This window comes from Mya arenaria, chromosome 4 (assembly GCF_026914265.1).
Source record: "Mya arenaria isolate MELC-2E11 chromosome 4, ASM2691426v1".
Taxonomy (NCBI): domain Eukaryota; kingdom Metazoa; phylum Mollusca; class Bivalvia; order Myida; family Myidae; genus Mya; species Mya arenaria.
This window is the reverse complement of record NC_069125.1, coordinates 76,872,310-76,890,966: the sequence shown is the minus strand read 5'-3', so window position 1 is coordinate 76,890,966 and position 18,657 is coordinate 76,872,310. Positions and strand designations below refer to the sequence as shown.

Here is an 18,657-nt window from a genome sequence, read left to right as displayed (position 1 = left end):
ATTCACAAACTTACATGGGATTTGATCTATTCCAGTCGAAGTATGAAGTTTGTTCAGTGTCCACTATTGTGATGATGGCCCCCATACATAAGGGTACGATCCAGTATTGTAAAATCCAAGGCATTATCCAAACCAATTTAGGGATAAGAACACCTAGATTCATCCTACACTTGTTTAGTAAACATGCCAGCCAAGTTTGCCACACTTTCCACCCTCTTCACATATTTTACACTATTTTTTATTTACCAAACAATATTATAAACACCGATTTCCCACAAAGACACTAGTAAAACAGTATGACTTTACTCGAGGACTCAGAACACAGCTGTAGCGTACAGTGTGATACAAGTGAATGAATAGAGCAATACACTGTGATTGGAGAGTCATGTGATTGAGAGCTCGCTTGCCCTAAGGGGAGTTAACACCCTTCCAATAGAACAGTGAAAATTATAATGAATTACCTGCTCCCTAACAATGGACAGTGATGATTGTTATCAGAGATTTTTAGACAGATTTATTTTTAATACTAAGTAATTTACTGTTTACATTTATCAGATAACAGTTAAATAGAAAAGATATATTTATCTTGATGTAATAAGCAAAATTCCACACTTAGTCATGTCTGTACAAAAGGGTATTAGTTTTTAATAACAATAAAAAGATAATAGCGGTATAATAGTGATAATTATTAGGATGATTATGATAGTACCAAATATTTTATCAATTTTAATCATATTAGGTAAATTAATATTAAATCAATAGTTATATCATGTTTCTAAATAACGTTTTACAGAAAAAAATGAAATCTCAACATGTTTTACATGAATTGTTTCAATTTAGGTCAACTTTCAAAATTTCCATTTCATCCAAATGTTCACATGGACTACCATGGCATTTAGGCAGAGAAAATGCTTTGGTCTTGTGAGTAGTGGTCAAACTAAGCTCTCAGTTTCCTGTGGTCAGTAAACATGTGATTACCTGATCAAACAGGTAAGATATATATTTAAGCCTAGCTGGACACTCAAGGGGACGAGAACATACAGGTCACACAGTGGAGTGCCCATCAATAGGCATGGGACATCATTGGAAAATATTTTAGTGCATCTTTATGATAAAACTGTAAATATTTATTGTAAATTGGGCTAAAACCAACATATTTGAGATACTGAAATAGGCGCACAAAGTCATTACACACTGCACAACTAGATACAATTTAGAGCCCAAAATATTTGCTCCATGCCTGGTATTCAATCTAGACAGAGGTCAGGTCAAACCATGATACCTTGGGTTATATATTTCCCATTTAAGTAATAAATTTTCTCTAAAATGCTGATAAAATGCATCCCACTGATAAGCATGATTAAATTTTGCATAATTAATCAGGGAAGACCCAACATAAAGATTATGTCAAGACACCCTGTACATGGTACCTCAACACATGGATGGCGCTATGACAATTTTCAAGATAGTGAGCTGATAGTAAGAATAAGCCCAGGACACCCATTAATTTCATCAAAGGCAGTTTTCTTACACTAACCATATTTACATTGCAATCAAATTTTCATTATGGACAGAGGTTGAAAAATATCTTGCAGGTAAAAACATAAAGCTATATAAAAAAATATCTGTGAAAAGAGAGCTAGACATTAATATGTGAGTAATTATTTATCAGTGGTTAGTGCACAATACATAGTTATCAATTCAAATTTCACACTTATCAATGGGTATGTCATAATGAGTATGAAATAAGCCTCAAGGATAGAAACCAGAGCCTGCCTCATGTCCCTGCCTCAACTGGTATCACAAAGGCTATCTTATTCACTAACATTTGGAGTGATTGAGGTTATCTGCCCTTCTGCATTCCTTCCTAGGATGATGACAAATTACCAAGAAATGGAAACACAATGATCTAAGCTGGTTGTTTTATATTAAGTATTCATTTTATACAAATAGAAATAACATAAATCCCCTCCAAATCATTTCACCATTAAATTCCAGCATCTCCATTGTTCCCTGTTCAGATGCCACAGCATACCTGTAATTAGGGAAAAATGAAACACCTGCTGCCATGTAACCGGAGTTACCAACTCATGAAAAACTCACAAGCCAAAATATCAGATATACCCTCAAACCAAACAGTCTAGCATCAATGATTAAATAGATTCAAATTAGATTGGTAATTTGATTACAGCAGAATTAATTACAAATCATCTTAGCAATTTTATTCAGAAGGATAATCAGATTTTAGTTCATCCTACAAGACAATACAATTTGTTTGGAAGAAAGGAGTATGTATTCAGATCCAATTATCTGAAATGTAGCAAAAACAATGCTTTATCAATATCAGGGACATATAAAGCATGTCCATGTCAATATAGAAGAAGTTTTCGTTAATTGAGGACAAATATCCCTGCAGTTTTATTGGTCTGACTTTGTGTTGATTAAAGGTTGACTTTTGCAAACCCTGTATTTATTCCCATTTGCCCAATGGAGCTAGCTATTTCTCACTGAAATATACACTAGAAACAGTAATAAAAAACTTTTTCAACAATGAACCTAAAGGCATTAAATCTTTCATCAGATGTTTAAAGTGATGCTAATGATTTATTTATTTGTTCACTTAAAATTTCCAATGTAGTTGACCACCACAACTGATATCATTTTGGAAGTGGACAAAGGAGTTCATATCTGATCAATTGAAACCATGAATAAAGCATAAAATTAGTAAATCTACATATAAAATGAACTTCAACAGATTTTGATCTCAAAATTCAATATATTAAAAGATATGTTAAACATCAAGATATAAATGTGTCTATTGTGTATATAACAATTTCCCAGCTTGACCTCCAGCCTTTTTATACAGTATGAACATAAAAATTATAAAAAGAAACTTTTGTTGCCAAAAAATATAACTATTGGTATAATGTTGTAACATTGTTAACTAATGGTTGGATGGCAAAGTGCCTTTCCAATCAGGAAACAGGGTTTAATGATAACCAAATATTTACAATTCTATTGGATTACTCAAGCACTTCTGTTCAATCGAATATATATGTCGATAAATGCAACATCTTCCGAAAACCTCTGTTCTTACAATGACGGTGCTTGCGACTGGTCAAATGTACTGTTATTGTAGTAAATACATGTGACTTCGATGAAACAAGTGATGTCATTGCGGCTGCTGAATATTTAGTGTATACATTATAAACATTGAATATATCTAAGGTTCTAAATATTTGAATATCCAACCCAATGCACCAGTCAATTTTTACCATGGCCCCCAGGTCCGGGGATTAGCGGGGACTTTGACTTTCCGTCCAGGCCAAATCCCCGCCCTGCAGGTACGAATTGCTGGTAAAATCCCTGCCTAATGCCCCTGCACCCCAGGGACACTAGGTATTAAAGGCCCATTCCCTGCTATTTTTGGCACGAAGACAAAACCACCGCATTCACCTGGCACTGCGGGGCCACCTGGAAGGTAAAAACACGGCCCGTTTCTCCAGCTATCCCCGGTATACAGCCGAACCTTGGGGGGCCCTGGTTACAATTGACTGGTGCATAAGGTTCAGCTGTGTAAGAAATCATTTGGACAGTGCATGGATATTTTAAAATGTTTTCATACACCAGTGAGCTGCAATACTAAATCCTTCGATGCTTGCTAGTCAATGAATGCTGGAAACCACATATAACCAATCAAACACAAGTCAGACAACTGTTGGACAATTGATTAAAAGACGAGAAAAAAATCTTCTCCTGACCAGTTTGATTGGCAAACAAGTATATTGTTGGTGCCTCTAGAATGACTGAGGCGGACTAAGACAGCTATCTAAAACTATAGCTGATAATAATCATGCAGAACTGAACTGATTTTATAAATAAGTTGACAGAATTCTTCTGACAGTATTATCTCTACATAAACAATTGATCTGATGGAAAATGATACTGCAGGCTACAATTAAGGCTGCTATTGTTTTTCAAATATTTGCATGTTCTCATTAATCCAAGAAACCCACACCCTAGAGAAGTGTGCCTATACTCTGAATATCCCTCCCTTCCGTGACACAGCCATACAAATTGAGCCATATGATAATCTGAAAAGTTCTTCTACAAAATTTAAGATGTTGCTAATAAAAGCAGCACCTAGAACACGCAAATCAAAGCCGTTAATATTCCCAGGAACCATAACTGTCCGCCAGTCAGGTGACCAGAACAGCTGGGGAATATTCATATTTCTCACTCTAACTACCCCAGGGGGGTGAAGTGTTAATGTTTGGGAACTTAAATGGGGGAAATGTCCCCTCTAATTTACTGAAAATTCCTCTTGCTTCATTTATTGGACACATTCTCCAAACCAATGCAAAAATGCCTAAAAGCATGCAAATCAGTTCAGACATTCTATTACGTACATGTGATTGTCACAAACGATTACTACATGCAGTTCATACAATTATAATACAAGTTGCATGATTTTACCATTTCTAAAACATAAATGTGAAGAAAGTAAATGAAATTGAACCATTGTTTATATTCATTAGATGATCCCTTAAACCGCTATTGACCACATGCATCAACAGCTTCATCCTTTCACATACATGTACACTTAAGTCAATTGTTTTTTCTTTCACAGTTTCTAAAAGATATTGTTTCAATCATGAATAAACTGACAAAAGCAGATATTGGCCGAAATAGTGTTTATTTCACTCCAAATATGAATCATTCCCTTATCGTAAGAGATTTCAGCCATATTTGGTATCAAATCTCATAATACTGACAAAGTATTTCGATCACAACAATTGATTTATCATGGCTTTTTCTTGAGATAGAATTAATAAAAATATTTGTGGTAAAACTTGTGAAATGTGTCAGTATTCACAAAACATCTTGATTAAAGCTTTGGTCAGATATGACGCTAAATAGTCTCAATTTAAAACTAAAGCTGCAAAATAAGCTTCGATAAAGAACAAATGGCAGCCAAAACTGGTAAATTAGTCAGTTTATCAAAATAGGTAAATGACATCCAATAATCTTTTATAAAGCAACAGGACTATCCTAAAAGAATGGGCATATTTGCTTACTCATTGTGAATTGTGACCACTTGGTATTAAAATTAATATTTACATCTACTATATCAGGAGCTCAAAATAAGGAGGTTGAAAAGGCTCAATATTGTCTCCATGCATAACAAAAAGCATTGTTTTCATGTTACAAAATAATAATGAGTAGCACAATATGAAACAACCATATTGAGTATGGTAAGGAGAGTTGACCACATGTTAAGGTGACCACTTGGTGACAATAGTTATTAATTAGATACTTTGGACATAGACACTGAAGGAGGGTGACAGGCCGGCAAGATGACATGCTGATATTACAGCATCCCTGTGACCAGGGGCTACCCCAGCCACTTGAATGTATATGAACAAATAAATTCATCAAACCATCAAGTTGAAGACAGCTGTGTGTTCTGTTTCTTATGTGATTAATGTCTAAGTATGGCTTACTCAACACTGAAGGCAACAGTAACAGAATAAAAAATTCAAAGCAAATAAATTAAACTTTCAGTTGGCTATAGTGCACTAATATAATACAATTGGATAAAAATCATCACAAAAAATGATAGACATTCTGTTATATCATGTAAGCTTTAAAAAATATCTTGAATATATTGAGCCGTGAAAGGTCTGGTATATATAAGCCAGTATATTCATCAATAACTCCTAAATATGTTCTGTTACAGATCTAGAATATTCTCAAAGAGCGGAGTGCCAAAAAATTATGCATACAAAAATCCCTGAAGTACTTAACGAATGTTGATTTCCTATTCTATTTGCCTGTAGAAGTTAATAATTTTCACTTTTTCAGCATTCTTCTGAATCAGAATGTGTTGTCATAAAGTTTAATAAAAGTGTGTTTACAGCCTTAAATTGCTCGCTGTATATAAATGAACATGTGAGGCCCTTGATTTAGGCTAATAAATTCCTCTGAGGCAAGAAAAAACAGTCTTTCAGAGACAAGGCACAGACACGCCTGTCTCTGTTTAGGGCAATCTCCCAAATTCTGGGACTCTAACACACAGTTAGTATGCTAATTCCAGTACCTTACAGCCTGCTGGGAATTCACTTGTTTTCAAACCAATTACAGGCGAATCTGCTTAATGTTACCATAAATGTAATTTGAATCATCCCCTGCTTGTGTTGGAAGAAAAATATTAAGAATGTTTTTGGCTTTTGAGAACATCAGTTGGTATCAAATTTCGCCAACTGTATCCGTACGTTAGCAATCAAAAAACATAATACTTTAATAACCATTATTTTCAGAAATTGCAGTATGAATAATAGCATGATCATACTCCATGGCAACCAATCAAAGGAAATATAACAAAAACATTATGTAAGTTGATGCCAACGTTATTCCATTTTTCCCCGGCTGACCAAGAGGCATAACTCAAACAATAGTTTAGCCAGAGTAATGTGACTGTATACACAGAAACTGTGAACATGTTGGCCAGAGTTATGTGACTGTATACACAGAAACTGTGAACATGTTAGCCAGAGTAATTGGACTATGAACATGTTAGCCAGAGTAATGGGACTGTATACACAGAAACTATGAACATGTGAGCCAGAGTAATGGGACTGTATACACAGAAACTGAAAACATGTTACCCAGAGTAATGTGAGTGTATACACAGAAACTATGAACATGTGAGCCAGAGTAATGGGACTGTATACACTGAAACTGAAAACATGTTACCCAGAGTAATGTGAGTGTATACACTGAAACTGTGAACATGTTGGCCAGAGTAATGGGACTGGATACACTGAAACTGTGAACATGTTAGCTAGAGTAATGGGACTGAATATACTGAAACTGTGAACCAGAGTAATGGGACTGTATACACAGAAACTGTGAACATGTTGGTCAGAGAAATGAGACTATGAACATGTGAGCCACAGTAATGGGACTGGATAAACAGAAACTGTGAACATGTTAGCCAGAGTTATGTGACTGTATACACATAAACTGTGAACATGTTGGCCAGAGTAATGGGACTAGATACACTGAAACTGTAAACATGTTGGCCAAAGTAATGTCACTGTATACACTGAAACTGTGAGCCAGAGTAATGGGACTAGACACACTGAAACTGTGAACATGTTAGCCAGAGTAATGTGACTGTATACACTGAAACTGTGAACATGTTGGCCAGAGTAATGTGATTGTATACACTGAAACTGTGAACATGTGAGCCAGAGTAATGGGACTAGATACACTGAAACTGTGAACATGTTAGCCAGAATAATGTGACTGTATACACTGAAACTGTGAACATGTTGGCCAGAGTAATGTGACTGTATACACTGAAACTGTGAACATGTTAGCCAGAGTAATGTGACTGTATACGCTGAAACTGTGAAAAAGCTATCTTCAAGTAATGTGACTGTATACACAGAAACTGTGAACATGTGAGCCAGAGTAATGGAACTGTTTACACTGAAACTGTGAATATGTTGACCAAAATTCATGTTTACATCTCTGAACAGTTTCAACTCTTCAATCTTTGTATTCAAAGGACATAACGACAGCACAAGTTGAAGGCTGTGACAATGTTCATAGATCCTCTTTTCTAGATGTTCTTTAACAAATATTTTATTACAATTTTGTTTAAAGCAAAAGCATTATGCTTAATGGTAATTTAAAAAGACTATAATTATTTGTAATTAATTCCCTTGAGGTATAAAGAAATAGGAGATGAATTAAACTTCCAATGTGATGAAAATTAGAGAATTTGAATTAATATGATTAATTGTTATCTGATAAAATTTGAATAGAGATAGCAAAATGCCCACTAGGCATAATTGTTTTTTCTCTTTAATTACTTGTGCTAGACTAATATTGATGACTGTGGGATCCATTGCATTTACACCATGCATGTAATGTTCTCAAATCTAAACTTTATCTTGACAAAATCAACATGGAAAAATACAAATAGAAAATAATAATCTGGAATGAATAAGACATTAAATGTTTTTGTTCCTATATTGAAAGTTCAATAATGGTCAACCCTGGAAATGGTCAACCCCAGGGTCATGCCATGCAGTGAGGTGTAAAATTGCTATTGCTGGTGCCATTTAGAACTTTGGTAAATTGGAAACTAAGTGGCACTCTGTGCAGCTGTAAATGCCATCCAGTAGTTGGGAACTCCAGTAGTTGGTAACTCTGTGGTGTTATGCAGGAGGAACCAGCTGGGAATTAAGTCAATTTTGATATGTGGAAATTTGTGGCATATAACTTATTATGATCAGAAAAGATTGTAAGAAACTTCAAGAAGATCAAAACAATGCAAAGTGTTTTATTTAAGAGTTTATGCTTCCAATTAATGATACTTTATAGCATAACCAATTGCCTAATTCTCTGAGTATCTCATCAAAGTAGTTATATCAATCAGAAAGTGTAGTTGGGTAGTCATATAAATCACAATCAATCAATGACTTCAAAGACTCAATTAATAAGCTTGATCTTCTAATGTTAATTATGTGAAATTAATATCTGCATGTGATGCCATTTAATTCATTTCAACATATACCAAGATCAAGTTGAACCAAAATATTACATACTACAAAATACATGATATAGAACACCACTACAGTGCATGGAGGAACAAAATAAAGAATTGATACAGATGAAAGATGTAGAAAATCTTATTGAAATAAAACATTAAAGAAAACTTTAAAATGATAGTCTATCCTCACAAACGATCAAGCCTTGGGCAAAATGCACCAACAATTTGTGAAACTCTACCTATATGTTAAAGCCAGGCAATTTACAACTGAATAAAGAAACTGGAATTTAATTTCAACAGCTATGTGGTAATTACTACCTACCATGAGGATACAAGCCAAAAAATTTATGAGAAGAAAGCAAACCCTAGTGTTGCACCATGAGGATCAGGGGACAATGAGACCTGAAACCAGATCCAGTAGTGTAAACAAACTTACTTCATAGTTTAGCAATGAAATACTTTCTCACAAAAATAACAGTATTTATGTTTCCGGCAACTGAAAATGTTCTGATGTTTCATTGTGTTGTTTATAAATGTTTATCTAGGACAATCCATAATGTCTTTCTGCAACAACATAAAGAACGCATCTGTGTCTCAGTCTGACATTCTGGGTCTTGGAACTCTGTAAAACAACTGAACTAACAAGCATCACAATTCACCAGAGGGGTTTTACTTCGACAATTTTCCAATTCAAGGGTAGACAATGAAAGGTTGACTATGTATGTATTTTGATTCCACAAACAAAACATGAGCAAAAAATTACCCCTGACCTTCCCCAGTGAAAGATATGAGTAACCTGCCTCTGTTGCAGTTATTGCCATCCTTCCTATGTCTGCCCACTGGTCACATATACATTGTGCAGAAGTTTTCCATCTCCTTGATCACTCACCACCATCATCCAATCAAAAATATAAGGGCTAAATAGACTTTATGTGCCATTGAAGTCTAGTCCTATGATAAAAGTGACTGTTACCCCCCAAGTTACTTGAAGTGCTTAACTGCCTCAGTCATGTTTTTGGACCGAACATTAGTTTTCCAAGTAATACATCTGAAAACCCATGTAACATTATTGCCCCAGAATTCAATCCAAAATATGTCTGCATCCTATCTATAGTATACGACTTCTGACAAAAAAAATGGAGTCCATTTCTGGCCAAATCTGCTTTAAGGTTACACACCACCATTGTTATTCCCTATATAATTCAATGTAAAATTATAATTTTTAGACAACATTTAAAGGCATTTCGAGCGAATGCAGGCTATGATAACCATATATATTCTTAAAGTACAAGCTTTAAATTACCTTTAAAGCCAATAAAAAAGGAGGGTCAAGTTATTCCTAAGAAAAATCGCTCCACTTGAAAAACAAACTCTAAAAATTGCACCGTCCGCCATGACAGTTCTTCCAAAATGACCTTTCAACTATAGGGCAGCAGTTTATGCTTTAATCTCTACTCTAAATGATAAATCAAGCAAGAATAGGTACTTAAGGTATAAAAGTTTCAGGAATAATGATATTTTTGATTTACAGTGTATTGAGCATGTGAAAACATGTATATCAATCATAAGAACATTTTTTTTTTATTGAGAATTTTCCACACAACGGAAGTACATATGCCGTATTGGTGACGTCATTCCTTAATAGAGAAATAAATGGAAGGAGAGGTGTTTGTTTACATATTTAACTTCAAAGGGACGTAACTCACATTGATTGATGGATTTAGTCATATTGCAAGTGGAAATTAGGGTACAGTTAGCATCACTAGGGTGACTGCAAATAAATGTTGTTCAGTATTTTAAAGTTTCATTATAATACAATACATTTTACGTCATACGATTTTGTATAAAAATAATACATAAACATGGAACCTCACTTGTGAAGTCCCATCATTGTGTACTGTCACTGTGTGAAGGTGTACATGTGCTGTACTATTCAATAACCTTTGCCATTTTGATTATTCAAGAGAATTTGTTTTTTTTCTTGGCTGATTTTGATATTTTCTCACTGCGTCCTATCTATAGTATGAAGTTTTTTACCCTTTTTGCCCGCATCCTATCTATGCTAGCTTCTGATAGACAGTATAATTCAGCATTGAAAAATGTTTTGGTTTAATTCGCGTGTGAACCCACGCCAGTAAAGTCAAGAAATAAATAGAACACAAACACTTTCACCACAAAGCCGCAAGGACTTATATAACAGTGATGGATATTTTGACCTATTAACAATACATTGATAAGATCATGTGATACTGTCAATCAACCAATCACGCAACTTCAAATCACTGATACCCGTTAGTTACTCTATTGTAGTCTTCAAAGACAATATTTGAGCAAATATCAACATTTGCTGAAGGGTTCCAGCTGTAAGTATCTTAATTAATTTTAACATCCCTTTGCCTGACATGATTTGCAACACTTCATTTTATAATAAAAGCAAAAGTGCATTTTGCAAACCATGAGCAAGTTCCTATAAGAACATCTGCATGCACTCTTTGTTCCATTTTGTGCTAAGTTGAGGCTATCTCTTCCAAGAAATTCAAACGCAAAACAAATAAATTTCCCTAAATGAAGCCATTATCTTGACATACAGCAGATATATTTCCGTGAAAATACACCAACAAAAACAAATACAGACACATATTGCGTACAAGCTTTGCACCTGACTAAAATGTTACAGTCAGTTTAGTTCTTTTTCATGTGTATATAGTGCTTAGGTGGGAGTGGAGTGTAACATAATTTATTAAAAGAAGATCTCTGCAGTTGCAACAGTCTGTAAAACTGCTACCATTACATTTGTATCCAATATTTTCTTATGAACATGCAGTGCTTGATAGCCAATAAGAAGTTGCTTATAGAACACATATATCCTCAACAATTTTTATTAGACAAATAAATTTGCCCAAAACCCTATGATTGGCATCCAAACCTATATTTTTAGATATGCATTATTATTGGCAGAGCAGGGCTTGTGGTAGGCTCCTGGCTTATCATGTGGCATGGATTTATTGTCAATTTGTCGGAATAGATGTGGGTTTTATCAGCACATGTGTAAACACCGCTGACAGAAGTCATCATTCTCAGTTTCTCCACTTCTTCAAGATATATTTCCGTTTTTCTTGACACTGACCTTACAAATGCAAATTTGCTGCGTTCTAATACACAGATTGTCTTGAATTTACCATGCTGAAGCAATAGTACATTCAGCTTCTTTAAATCAGCGAAATGTTTTCACCACAATATCTTTTTCTACATGTAAAAACCAAATCTCTAAATCATTATATATGATAATGAGGAGAGATAAAGTCAAAGAATAGGAAAATGCCGTGAAAAGAGCAGTAATGAAAATATATGACTGAGTTTTGTGAAGGTTCCTATTAGAGAGGTCACTGTTTGGAAAACACCAGAGTTGTTTTAATGTGATGTAGCATTAATAGGCTCTCAGTCTGCCAGTGTGCTTCATGGGTCTGTTTCTGATAAGTTACACACATTTTCCTAGATATCCATATGGGTCAAATTACATTTTAATGTGAAATGTTGGTTTAGAGAACAGCTACATGGGTCATTAAAAAGTCAAACTATACATGGATTGAAGAATTTTACCCTCCCTGGATATATATTTCAGACATTCTATTGCAAGAGATCAAAAGAGTAAAGGTTACAGTTCTTGGATATACAGACTTGGAAGGTTTGAAATCAAGAGTATTTTTTCTGGGGAATCATATCAAAATGTAGTGGCCAGTTTTATGATAGTGTAATTACAGTGTTTACCATTCCTGGGTTGGCCTCAAGTGGCACTTGGCCAGCTTTATTGCCTGCTCCCTTGTCCCTACTGTACGCCACATTCCCCTATCATAAAACCAGGGACAAACCACTCCCTTTATGGTGAATTTATGGGCCCTTGATTCTGAGCATATTTAAACTCATAGTCTTCATCATAAAATGTTCTGCAAATGTTGTTTCTATTGTTTTCACTCATGTGAGGTTCTGACAGCAACTTGATTTGTGTGGTCCAAATCAAACCAAAATATCGAACATAAGTTGAGACAAGAAATTCCCTATCAGTGCAGATAAATCAGGCAAAAAGAGATGGAGGAAGCCACAATCTACTCCTATTACAGCAATGCTGTGAAACAAGTGGCATCCTATGTAGATTTCTTTCCTCAGCCAGTCAGAAAGAGGCATGATTTATATCTTACTTTTCAGCAAATATTATCCTGGCTGACAGATTTTATCATCATTCATCAAAAATACAGTGTTAGAGGATAGAAAGCATTTAAAGAAAACTTTTCTGCCATTAAAATCTGGGCTACCCTACAGAGTGCGACTCAATCCTGTCCAAGAACTGCTGATAAGCAAACAGGCTTTCTCAGTTTTAGTTTTAATGGTGAAGATAAGCAGTTTTATGGACATATTAGCCCTGACATTTACCCAGTGAGAGGTTTATTATAATGGTATCAAGGCTGGGTATCCAGCAGTGTAAATGAGTTTTAAATCACTTCAAAAGTTTTCTTCCTTTGAGATAAATCATGGTATATAAAATTATCTATCTAATGACTGACAATTATGTCATTATCATAACATTTTGACAAAAGCTCTTATGCATTATTCCTGAAAAGATATTGCCCAAACTTTCAGCTTTCCTACATTTTCTTTCCCTTCTCTGCACTGAAATATTCTTGCATGTTTTCTGAACAATTGGGCAAACTTATACCTAGAACTCCTAATATTCACTGACTGGTCTATTCTTGATGTCTACTGATGTCTCAACCATTCTGGTTGTCCTGTCATGTCTCAACCATTCTTGATGTCTACTGATGTCGCAACCATTCTTGTTGTTATTTCATGTCTCAACCTGTCATGTCTAAACCATTCTTGTTGTCCTGTCATGTCTCAACCATTCTGGTTGTCCTGTCATGTCTCAACCATTCTGGTTGTCCTGTCATGTTTCAACCATTCTTGTTGTCCTGTATGTCTCAACCATTCTTGTTGTCCTGTCATGTCTCAACCATTCTGGTTGTCCTGTCATGTCTCAACCGTTCTTGTTGTCCTGTATGTCTCAACCATTCTTGTTGTCCTGTCATGTCTCAACCATTCTGGTTGTCCTGTCATGTCTTAATCATTTTAATTGTCCTGTCATGTCTCAACCATTCTGGTTGTCCGGTCATGTCTCAACCATTCTGGTTGTCCGGTCATGTCTCAACCATTCTGGTTGTCCTGTCATGTCTCAACCATTCTGGTTGTCCTGTCATGTCTAAATCATTTTGATTGTCCTGTCATGTCTCAACCATTCTGGTTGTCCTGTCATGTCTAAATCATTTTGATTGTCCTGTCATGTCTCAACCATTCTTGTTGTCATGTCATGTCTCAACCTGTCATGTCTAAACCATTCTTGTTGTCCTGTCATGTTTCAACCATTCTGGTTGTCCTGTCATGTCTCAACCATTCTGGTTGTCCTGTCATGTCTAAATCATTTTGATTGTCCTGTCATGTCTCAACCATTCTGGTTATCCTGTCATGTCTCAACCATTCTGGTTGTCCTGTCATGTCTCAACCATTCTGGTTGTCCTGTCATGTCTCAACCATTCTGGTTGACCTGTCATGTCTCAACCATTCTGGTTGACCTGTCATGTCTCAACCATTCTGGTTGACCTGTCATGTCTCAACCATTCTGGTTGTCCTGTCATGTCTCAACCCTTCTGGTTGTCCTGTCATGTCTCAACCATTCTTGTTGTCCTGTCATGTCTCAACCATTCTGGTTGTCATGTCTCAACCATTCTTGTTGTCCTGTCATGTCATGTCTCAACCATTCTGGTTGTCCTGTCATGTCTCAACCATTCTGGTTGTCCAGTCATGTCTCAACCATTCTGGTTGACCTGTCATGTCTCAACCATTCTGGTTGACTTGTCATGTCTCAACCCTTCTGTAAGCCCTTGTCATGTCTCAACCCTTCTGTAAGCCCTTGTCATATCTCAACCCTTCTGTAAGCCCTTGTCATGTCTCAACACTATAGAAACCTTCCATGCCTCATCCATTCTAGATGACCTGTCAACCCACAACCATTTTTAGAAGTGCTGTCATGCTTTAAACATTCTGGAAGACCGGCACCATGCCTCAAACATTCCTGTTGTCCCGCTAATCCACGAACATTCTGAAAGTCCTATCATACCTTAAAATTTCTGGAATCCTTTCATGCCTCAACCATTCTAGAATTCTTATCAGGCCTTTGACATTCAGGGAGTCCTGCCATGCCTCAACCATTCTAGAATTCTTATAAGGCCTTTGACATTCAGGGAGTCCTGCCATGCCTCAACCATTCTAGAATTCTTATCAGGCCTTTGACATTCAGGGAGTCCTGCCATGCCTCAAACATTCTTGAAGACTTGTCATGTCTCAGAAATTCTGGATGTGACCTGTCATTCTTCAGCAATTCTGAAAGTCCAGTAATGCCTAAACCAGTTTGGAAGTCATGCCCCATCATTTCTTGTAGAACTGTCATGCATCAATCATTCTCAAAATCCTGTCATGTCACAGCCATTCTTGAAGTCCTGTTATATGCTCCAACTATTTTTAAAATCATGCCATTCTTAAATATTCTGGTAGTCGAGCACTTCCTCAACCTTTGTCAAAGTCCTTCCATCCGGAACAATTCTTAAAGTCTTGCCAAGTCTTAACCATTCTAGATGTCCTGTCATGCTCAACCATTTTTAATGTCTTGTCATGCCTCAACCAGTCTTGAAGTCATACCATGCCTCATTTTTTTTCTGGAAGTCCTGCCATTTTTCAACCATTCTAGATCATCTGTCCTGTCATGCCTTAACTTTTCTTGAAGTCATACCATGTCTCAACCATTCTAGATATCTCAACCATTCTAGATGTGCAGTCTGTCATGCCATAACCATTCTGGAAGAACTTAACACTACCTCTTGTACTCTGGAAACCAAATATCAACTATTCTGTTAATCCTGGCAATTGTCTCAGCCAATCTAAATGTCCTGTCATACATCTCCATTCCGGAAGTATTACACTACCTATTATACTGTCATTCAGAAGGCATGTCGAGACTATTGCAACGGTTGCAACGGTTGACTGTCAGTCGGGACTATTACGGCATTTGTATAAGTCTTATAATATGCGTATATGTTCTCAAAATGTCAAGACATATATCATTGTTGTGTACGCTAAATTACCAAAATACGACGATAATTATCGAAATACACAAGACAGTTATCAAAATATGCCTTATATACAATTTTTTGTTTGTTTTTTACTTCAATATATATGTTATAAAAACTTGACCAACCTCAATTTTTCGGCTCCGATTTTGACATTTTTCCGCTGCGTCCTATCATATATATTAAGGGTTTTTACCCGTTTTCTCAAATATTTTTTGCCTGCGTCCTATCTATGCTAGCGTCCTATACATGATATAATACGGTATATATGTCAATTAAAATAATAAATATTTATAATGAAAAGCCAATTGTTTGTATTGGAAAAAAACAAAAATCTATTTGATAAATTTAATATAAGTGACTTGTGATAGAAATATTTATATGTAATACTAGGATTTTTGGACATTTTACACTTTATTAGTCCTGTGTAAATGTTCAATGTATATGCTGATTGGAGTGCATTAGCTTTTAACTTATTGCATGTTGAAAGGTAAGTATTCCTTTTGGATACTTGTATTGAGCCTCAAAGGAAACCAAATAGCTTAAAATGCAATAAAAGAACTAAATAAATGAAATGTAAACATTGTATTAAAATATAACAGTCACTTTCTTAAATAAAAAATGCCAAGGAATTTCGACAAAAGATTAAATGGAATAGAAGAATTATGTATTTCTGACAATTGTCTTTCTATACTTTGTATTTTTCATTGAATATTTATTGAAAACCCTGCCAAAATCTAAATACCGCCATGGCCAAATCAGGTTTATCATTTAAATGACAATATTCAAAATTTAGCCCAACTCAAACCAAGGGCTTAATATGCCCTGATGGGTACTTTGGTTTATATCCACATCTTTGCCCCTGAGGTAAATTTGCCAAAAAGGGTAAATCTCTTCATATAAAAAAACTACATTAGATTATTGATATATATAAAGAATTTGATAGAATGTAAAATGTTTTATTCATCTCTAAGACAGACATCTACAGGAGAAGGTATCACCAATAAGGCTGAGACAGTGTCCAACAACACACTTGCAAGTGCCATTTCAGGGTGAAGTTTTCACATGTCTGTGAAGGTGTTTGGTCAGCCACCATATTTGGCTCTTTATGTGCCAGTGCCACTCAACATCACACACCAGTCATCTTAAAGTTATCCCACATCAATCTCTTACCTACCTTATACAAAACATAAGATGGTCTAAATGATTTAGAATGTTGAACTTCAGAACATTAATGGAAATCAACAAATTGTTGGTAAACACCCTTTAACTATGTAATAAACGAGCCCTTTATGCTCATACTAGAAAGCCAATAATAATTATTATTGTCTTAAAATTTACGCATCTCGAACAGACTTAAAATCTGTCTTCCTAAAAACAATACAATATTCTTCCATGAATTGTATAAGTTATATCTCATAGACTAAATTGTTTTGATTCATTTCTGTTTTTTTGTGCTTATCAACATTTTATAAAGACCCATAAAAAGTTACTGGCAATATCAATCAGCCATTCTACCTTCAGGCAAAACTGCATTAGCAAATGCAAATTCAGCAATTCAAGAACTATCTCTGGCAACATATTCAGGACATCATTAAACATAGAATCCATAAAAAAATCTTTAATTTTGATGATGAGATATTGATTTCCATTATAGGCAGTTGAAGTTGATGATAATTCATTATCAGAATTCATTTGTGTAAATTTGATAACTAATTACTTGACATGGACATCCGTGAAATTGACATAGAATGTAATCTCAGAGTGACACTGGTCAGTAATTCAGTGACCACTGACCAGGCACAAGTCAGAGGTCAAAGATGACCAGTGCCTATAGAGGAGACTATGTCCAGCCAGTTGTCCAGGAGAGTGACCAGTGGCTGGCAGCATGTGGAACAATACTCATGTCTTGCAGAAGTTTGTGTCAAACAATGGTGGTGGGTGTCACAGCAACACATCCACAATAAAAAACACTCAAGAGAACTCATCATTCCTGGACAATGGACTTAATGTCTGCAAGGATGCCGATGACACTGATGTAGGTCTTCATTTCTTACCCAACTGTGACATCCTAACAGGCATGCTGGCATTTTTTTACCTTTAAGACAGCTGAAGATCCTCCATATTTACATGCAATGAACTAGGATGGAAAGTAAAATATCAACTATAATATTTAAGTTCCATGATAAATAAAAAACTTTTCTGTGGTCTGCAAACTCTGTTATTAAATATTGCACCTTGAGACATCCATCAGCATATCTGTGATTTTACTCTTCAAACTTGAAGACAATAATATACAATTCATCACAGAGCTTAACAAAGCTTTTATCTAGCTTTCAAGTTGTCATTTGGACCTTGACACAGCCTGACCCCTGGGAGAGTTTTTCAGTTGGCTTGTTGGTGGAAGATTGATCCCTTAAAATATTCTGTCCCCTAATTATCCCCTAGATACTACTGCCTCTTCATATTACAGACATGGAATTATGGGCTAAATGGCATTGTTGACACATTAATGCCAATAAAGAAAGATTGCTTTAATATAGTGAAAATGCCACATCATTTCCATATCACTGTCACATTATTTTCCTGAACTTGAAAAAAATGCATGGATGTTTGACAAAAAAATGGTATTACATATAAAATCAAGATTTGGGAATTTCCTGGATCATGGATGATTGTATCCAATTACATTTAAATAGAAGTTACATTTGTCCACAATTCAAGTTTGTTTTAAAGCTGCGATCAAACCATGTATTGAATTGAAGGGTTCAACATAAGAAAGGCCAATAAAACTGAAATAAACACCCAAAGGTCTGCACAGGGCACAGAGGATTTCACACCCATATCAAGTTGAAAGAAGCCCAGGTCAGTTTGGCAGTAAATCTTGTGGTCATTTCCTTCCAGGATAGATTTATAGTG

General features: G+C 35.5%; 1 protein-coding gene across 2 annotated transcripts in view; it reads right to left on the bottom strand.

Moving 5' to 3' along the window:
* LOC128231834 (ephrin-B1-like) overlaps positions 1–18,657 on the bottom strand; it is an 89,242-nt gene that overhangs the window by 35,884 nt on the left and 34,701 nt on the right. Inside the window, exon 1 of one of the 2 annotated variants that reach the window (XM_052945053.1) lies at positions 15–352. The exons of the other annotated variant lie outside the window; for it this stretch is intronic. Within the exon in view, the coding sequence (XP_052801013.1) occupies positions 15–163 (149 nt within the window). The 5' untranslated portion in view covers positions 164–352. Of the gene's footprint in view, positions 1–14; positions 353–18,657 lie in introns of those variants that run through there. 2 annotated transcript variants of the gene reach the window in all.